The sequence below is a fragment of the Chinchilla lanigera genome, unplaced genomic scaffold, assembly GCF_000276665.1.
Source record: "Chinchilla lanigera isolate Chin_1 unplaced genomic scaffold, ChiLan1.0 scaffold00098, whole genome shotgun sequence".
Lineage (NCBI taxonomy): Eukaryota > Metazoa > Chordata > Mammalia > Rodentia > Chinchillidae > Chinchilla > Chinchilla lanigera.
Genome location: NW_004955499.1, coordinates 1,606,229 through 1,613,405, shown reverse-complemented (window position 1 = coordinate 1,613,405; position 7,177 = coordinate 1,606,229). Strand labels below are relative to the sequence as shown.

Below are 7,177 nucleotides of genomic sequence, written 5' to 3'. Positions count from 1 at the left end.
GGGCCAGGGGATGAGTCACCGTGACTCACAGGGCGCGGTGCTCGGGCCTTGAAAACAGGATGCGGAATGTGCAGAATTCGGGCCGCCCGCCCCCGGGGAGGGGAATCCGCACTGTGTGTGTTTCACACACTGTGTGTTTTTCACACATGGTGAGCGTGTTTTCCTGTACTTAACGGGCACCCGAGGGATAGAAAACCTGCACAGTCACGGCAGGGGTCAGCACGGGGATCCCTCAAAACACGAACCTAGAAATTCCACCGGATCCCGCTGCTCCCCCTCTAGGCGTCTTCCTGAAAGACTTAAAGACGTCAAGTTACAGGGATCCGTGCACGCCCGCGTTTATAGCAGGTCACAACAGCTGCATCTTGGAAGCAGCCTCTACGTCCATGGGCAGATGAATGCCTAAGGGAAAAGGGTCCACGCGCCGTGGAGTACTATGCAACCAGGAAAAAGGATAAACTTAAGCCACGTGTGGGAAAATGGAGGCTCCGTGAGATCAAGTGAAAAAAATGACACCCACGACCTTCAGAGTCGCATGGTTTCTCTTTTACAGGAAACCCACAGTGTCAATGAAGAGCTAAACAAGACAGAGATGGAAGCAGGGAGATGGACCTTTCGCACGCGGGCCGGGACGCAGAGACACAGACCTCCAGGGCGGAGGGCCGAGTTCTGCGCACGCCCCAGCCCACAGGCGGGCCCGATCGTGGTGGGCAGCAGACGTGGACTCTTGAAAAATTTTTAAAGGGAAACAAACAAACAAAAAGAATTAAATCTCCAAGACCACGCAGGGCCGGGGGCCCAGGAAGGCGGAACCCCGCTTCCTCGATGTTACCCGCACACCGCACCCCCAAAGTTCGGGCCCCAAAAACCCGGACTCCGGCTTCTCTTGAATCCCAGCACCAGGACACGCACCTGCTGCCCAGGACAACACAAACCCCGCGGGGAGGACGTTCCTCGGACATCGCGTTTTTGGGGAGAATAACGGAATATTTGTAGGCCATAGTTGGATTCCTGAATCCACAGACTCCATATGCGCAAAATTCAACCAACCTCTGATGAGAAATATTGGCGAACAACGTCGGACCCATAGTTTTTGAGCTGGGCATGGCTGCACACTCCTGTGATCCTAGCTACTCAGGAGGCTGAGGCAGGAGGATGCCAAGTTCAATTTAGCACAACCCTGTCTTCAAAATAAACAAGAAGTGCTCAGCATGAAAAAAAAGAAAAAAACTGCAAAAAAAAAAACAAAACAAAACAAAAAAAAAAAAACATGAAAATACAGCTTTGCAGGGCCGTGGGGATAGCTCAGTGGCACAAAGCCCTGCCTGGGACGTGCAAGGTCCTGAGTTCGATTCCTGGCACCAAAAAAAGAAATAAACTAGAACTTTGCCAAATGGGAACAGGGTCAAGAGCTGGAAGGAGGCTCCCACACACGTTTAAAACTCAAAGAGAAGCAGACACGTGTGTGCAGCGCCATTTAGGGGACAGACTGCAGGTCTGCTAGGAAATGGTCACATCATAAAAGAGCAGGCAGAAGGAGGGGAGCAGGGCTCAGGAGAAAAAGTTCTGGGGTTCTCAGGAGACCTGCACTCCAACTTGTGATCCCCCTGCCTTAGCCTCCTGCCGAGCTGGCTTTTCAGGGCAAACCGCAGCGGTTAGAGAGGCTTTGAATGACACCGGGAAAAGAGGAAGGCGCTGCTTCCTGTTTGGGAACCAGATTAACAGCATGACTAACGGACCGATCTGGGACGGGAGAGCGGCTTGACTCATCCTAAATTTGGTGGAAACTCCTGCGCACCGCTGCGGGCATCAAACCCAGACGAGGCCCCTGCAGAGGAAACCCCGGAGCGGAAGTCCCCGGGCCCCCCCAGCTGTGACCGTCGCCTGGCGAATCACACAAGCGCAAATTTTCGGGTCACTTAGCAACCGTCACCCGGGAGACCGGCAGAGCCAGAAAGACCACGATTAAAAAAAAAGAACTGCCCAGATTCTGGGCCCGGCCGGCCAAGCGCTTGTCAGTCCAGCACTCAGGAGGCTGAGGCAGGAAGGACCCCGAGTTCTAGGCCAGCTGGGGCTCTACAGTGAGACCCTAGCTCAGAAAACCAAACCAACCTATCAAAAACAAAACAAAACAAAACAAAAACAACCATGGCCAAAAGTGAGGGGTCCAAGGGCTCACAGCCAGTGTCTCTTACTTCAAGAAGTATTGTTTTTTTTTTATTTATACATTTAGCATCTATTTTAACCACACCTCGTACGGCAAGATAAACGGTGCACGCATCACAAATTGTGAGCGTGGGTCTTTGTCCTGAGAGAGCGAACTCCAGTGAAAACGAACAAAGCAAAAACAACACAAAATCAAAAACAAACAGAGAACCAAAATCACCGGAAAGCGCAGAGTTAATTTTCTTCCTTAAACAAAACAAAACAAAAAAATCCCGAGGGAGAAACTATAATAAATCCTGCTTGAAATTACAGGAAGAAAACTCCCACCAACATGTGTGCGCATGTGCTGGCGTTTTTTAATTTGCTTTTTTGGGGAGGGGTGCTGGGGGATGTTTTTGGTTTTTCTTTGCTTTGGGTTTGTTTTTTGTTTTTTGTTTTGAGACAGGGTCTCCTCTGTAGCCCAGGCAGGCCTTGAACTCTCTATGTAGCCCAGGCTGGCCTGGAATCCTCAGGGGATCCTACTGCTTCAGCCTCCCAAGCGCTGGCATCACAGGCGTGTGCCACCATGCCCAGCTCCTCTTGCTTTTGCAGACCGCCCCCGGGTTCTTCCGCAGCCATTTTATTTCTTTCATTTCATTTCGTCCTATTTTATTCTACTTTGAGACCGGCACACTGAGTGGTGCCCGCCTGTCCTCCCAGCACTCTGGGAGGCTGAGGCAGGAGGATCCCACGTTCTAGCCCGGGCTGGGCAACTTAGGGAGAGCCTGTGTCAAAACTGAAAAATAACAAGAAGCAACCCCTCCACCCATCTCTTGATGCTCTTTCTGTTGCAAAAGCTGCCTCTCCCCAGTCCCTCTCAGCTTTTATTTTGCTGTTTATTTACACTGATTTATTTCACTTAAACTTGTAGCCTCAGCCTGCATCCATTTTTCCACAGATGACTCAAGCCCGTCCTTCTTCGGGGCAGAGTAATACTCCACCCTCGCCTTGTGTGACAGGTACACCTTCAGCTCCTACACATCCCCCGCACACGCCGTCCTGGTGCCTCTGCGCCAGGCTCATGCCCTTCACACAGCGGCCTCGAGTCCCGGCCCGGCCCCGCAGCCACCTCCGAGGGCAGCACAGAGCGTCCGGCAGACAGCACCGCCGCAGCAGCCTCCTCCCGGGGCCCCGGAAACCCCACCGCGGGCCGGGGATGCGGCTCAGGGGTGGAGCCCTTGTCCAGCAGGCGCAGGGCCCTGGGTTCAAGCTCCTGCACCACACACAAAACCCCAACTGTGACCCGAATGTAAGTCACCCGCCAAAGACGCCTCTTTCGCACGTGGACAACTTTGAGCTAAAAAGATTCCACACATAGAAACCCTTTCCTTCTTTCCTTCCTTCCTCCCTCCCTCCCTCCCTCTTCCTTCTTTCTTTCTGCCTGCAGTTTAGAAAATGCTTCTCAGACGGCGAGGCGTCATCCCAGCATTCCGGGAGGCTGAGGCAGGAGGATCTCGAATTACAGCCCCCACCTGGGTAACTGAGCGACTTCACGACACCCTGTCTACAAATTTAAATAAATAAATAAATAACACAAATGCTGATGGAGTTTAACATGTCCAAAGCGCCCAGGCGCCCCCAACGCAGGCATCAGAGGGGACACAAGCGAGTCCACCCTGGGGGTGGAGGACGAGGACCCCTGCGGGGCGCTGCCCTGGGCCTTCCAAACCACGCTCCTGCACCCCGCGGGAGCTCAACCAAAATCGATCGCAGTGTCCTCCTCCGCCCACCTGTCCCCCCACACCTCTTGCTTACGGGCTGGGCCCGGTCCTGCTCCCCGAAACTGCGCGGTGGGGACCACGGACCTCGTCGGCGGCAGCACCGGGACCCAGCCTGGGCTCCCGGAGACTTTCTAAGCAAAACTGAAAGCAGCGCCAGGGTCTGCAAACCCAGGGGCCCCGCCCCAAGTCCCAGGGTGACCCCCAACGCCAGGACCACAGCCCCCTTCCAGCAAGAGCGCCATTTGGGTCATTTCTGGTTGTTTTTTAAAAATAAAACTCCTGCAGCCGGGCGTGGTGGCGCACGCGTGTAATCCCAGCACTCGGGAGGCTGAGGCAGGAGGATCGCTGTGAGTTTGAGACCAGCCTGGGCTACAGAGTGAGCTCAGGGCCAGCCTGAACTGCATAGCGGGACCCTGTCTCAAAAAGACAAAAAAAAAGTCCTCACAGCGGTGCAGGCCGAGGGCACGGAGGGAAAGTAAGCAGGAGATCGGGCTGGCGGGCAAAGCTCAGGGCGAAGGGGAGCCTGTGGCCGTCCCCCCGAGGCCTGGCCGGGGCCTGAGCCGTGCACTGCAGCCTGGAGGCAGAGCGGGCCTGGCCCGGCGGGGCGGAGCGCGGATGCCTGTCATTCCTGGGCCCGTCTCCCGCCGCAGCGGCGCCTCTGTTAGGCCGGGCGAGCTCCGCACGGCGCCCCGGGCTCACCCGGCACCAGCGCAGCCTGGTGGAGGAAAAGCTCCGAGCTGCACACCCAGCCGGGTTCCGCTCGTGGGTGTCCCTCGGGGCCTCCCGCCAGCCCCCCAGCCCCGCGGGAGCTGCCTCGGCCGCAGGAAGGCCTGGAACCCCGCGCTCCGGGAGGCTGAGGCAGGAGGGTCTAAAACTGCAGCTCAACCTGGGCAACTGAGGGACTGAGCCAGACTCGCTCCCCAAGAAAAATCAAGTGAAATGAAACGAAATAAAGTAAAACAAGGCGCTGGAGACGGAGCCCGGCGCTGAGGCCGTCGGCTCACCCCGCCGCTCCCCGCTCAACACAAAACAAGCAAAGAGCCGGGGAGACGCGAAAAGTTCTGCAAATCGATTCACTGGAGGAGGGGATTCCCCTCCCGGGCGTTTTCTGTGTTTACCCCATTTCCATGGCAACGCGGAGGGCGGGCGCTGAGGGCCGCGCTCCGCCCGCGTCCTCTGCCCCTTCCGCGGCTCCGCTCCGGGTCCAGGCCGGGCCCACGGCGGACAAGGCCCGGAGACAAAGGCGAGCGGTGCCGAAGCCCGCCGGGGCGCCGGGGCCTGGGGTCCCCGCAGCGCGCCCCCCTCAAAATCTGGGGTTCCCCGCCCTTTCCCTCTGCCCAAAGTTTGGGGCTCCCCACCGTGGGCCCCTCGCAGACTCGGGGTGCCTACCTGGCGCCCCTCCCCAGAGTTTAGCCTCTCACCGTGCGGCCCTCGCAGAGTCAATCAGCAAACCCACTGGGCTCCCACCGTGGGGCCCTCGCACAGTCAATCAGCAAACCCACTGGGCCCCCACCGTGCGGCCTTCGCAGAGTCGGTCAACAAACCCACCCCCGCACCCCCGCCGGCCCTCGCTCACCATCCTGCGCGTGCACCAGGGCTCCCAGGAGCCCCACGAAGAGCAGGGCGAGCGCGGCCGGGCGCCCCATGCTGACCGCGCGGGGACGAGGGCGGTTGTGAGCGCTGCGAGGCCGGGCGCGGCCGGCGGGAAAAGAGGGAGCCGGAGAGGATCCAGGGAGGAGGGCGAGAGGGACCTGGGATCCCCCTGTCCACGCCCCAGGGCGGGGCGGCGCGAGCTGGAGCGCGGCAGCCGTGGGTGCGGCCTCCTGTCCACGCCCAGAGGCGGAGACTGCCCCGCCTCGGCCTCCTGGAGCGGGCGGCAGCGCGAGGGGCGCGCGGCCCGAGCGGACCAGGGTTAGCGCCCGCGGAGTTCGGACGCCTTCTCGGTTCCTTGGAAACTTTCCCAGGCCGTCCCGGGCCCTAAAAGGCGCCCGGAGTAAAGCGAAGCCCTCCCCAGAGTCCGGTTCCGCGCGCTCGGGCCTCAGAGGGTCCCCAAGCGCCCCCGCTCGCGACGAAGGGAAGCCGCCGCCTTTCTCGGAAAGGTGAGCCCCTCCCAGCCTGCCCAGGGCCCCTCCCCACCCTTGCGTGGCTACGCGGACCGCTCAGGAGACTGCCCAAACGCTTTCCCGGGTCCTGGGCTGGGCGCCTGCACGCGGGAAGGGTGGAGGGCGTGGGGGGTTGGGGGGGTCACCGCGCGACTCCGCCCCCACTTCTGCACAAAATCGAGGGCCCCCCTTGGACAGGCCGTTTGGACGGGACGAGGGTGGGGGTTCTGCCTTGGGGGAACCGCGCCTTTAACCGGAGATGCTCCTGCCTCAGCCTCCCCAGTGCTGCCTCCAGGCCCGGCTGAAGTATATTTTCTGTATTCAGCGGTGAGCTTAAAATTCTCCCCGCTTTGCTCCGCGGGCTCCCTGGGTCACAGATGCGGGCTGAGAAATTTCCCTGAGTCACCGCGCTCTAAATGCTGCCAGCCTGTCCTGCGCCTCCCTCTGCCTGCAGCTGCTCGCGCGGCGTCCCCTGGCTCTGCGCCCCTGGGTCCCAGGCACCGAGGCCGCGGACCGCCAAGAACGCCCCTGCACCCCAGAGCCGGCCTCCCTGTCTCGGCGCAGCGGTCATCATCCAAAATGCAGCAGTCTTCCTCTGAACGCTCACCTCTTCGTGCTAACCCCGAGTGGACAAACCAACTAACGCCCTTTCCTCCCTCTGCTCTTTCTGCACAAGCCGGTCCTCAGTGCTTTACTCAGAAAAGTGAAGGGTGTCACAACCAACAGGACTTCTACAATCCTTGTGGGGCCCCACGTGAATGCTGGAGCTCTGGCAACCTGTTTGGCACCTTGAGGTAAGCCAGACTCCCGGTGCATGGGATGTAGGTGAAAGACAACAGAAGGTTCTCACCCACTTCCAACTCCAAAATTCTTTTCCTGTGAACAATCCAGTTCACCCCCTCTGCCGTCCAGAGAAGGGCTGTGCTTGGCCTGCCTGCAAGGTCTGACGTTCTCCCACTGTCCGGCGGGGCTGGAGACTGCGCTGTGGGCACTTTCTATCCCTGAGGGCACAGGCCTGCGCCCTCATGAAACACGTCCCTTCTCTGCCAGGGCCGCGCCCTCGGGCTGTTATTCCTGTTCGCGCAGCAAGGCCTCCTGAAGCCGCCGAATTCCAACCCAAACGCGTGGCTTCGGCTCTCTGCTCTTCTT

General features: G+C 59.2%; 1 protein-coding gene and 1 long non-coding RNA gene across 2 annotated transcripts in view; one reads left to right on the top strand and one right to left on the bottom strand.

The window, feature by feature from the left end:
* The window catches only part of Cd99 (CD99 molecule), a gene marked incomplete in the record, with an annotated part of 38,791 nt that extends 32,767 nt beyond the window's left edge, over positions 1–6,024 (bottom strand). The window contains 1 exon segment of the mRNA XM_013505598.1: positions 5,503–6,024. Coding sequence (XP_013361052.1) covers positions 5,503–5,572 — 70 coding nt within the window.
* A 462-nt stretch (positions 6,025–6,486) lies between these two features.
* Positions 6,487–7,177, top strand: part of LOC106146861 — a 9,046-nt gene continuing 8,355 nt past the window's right edge. The window contains exon 1 of the long non-coding RNA XR_001231464.1: positions 6,487–6,822. This is a non-coding gene — a long non-coding RNA (uncharacterized LOC106146861). The remainder of the gene's footprint in view (positions 6,823–7,177) is intronic.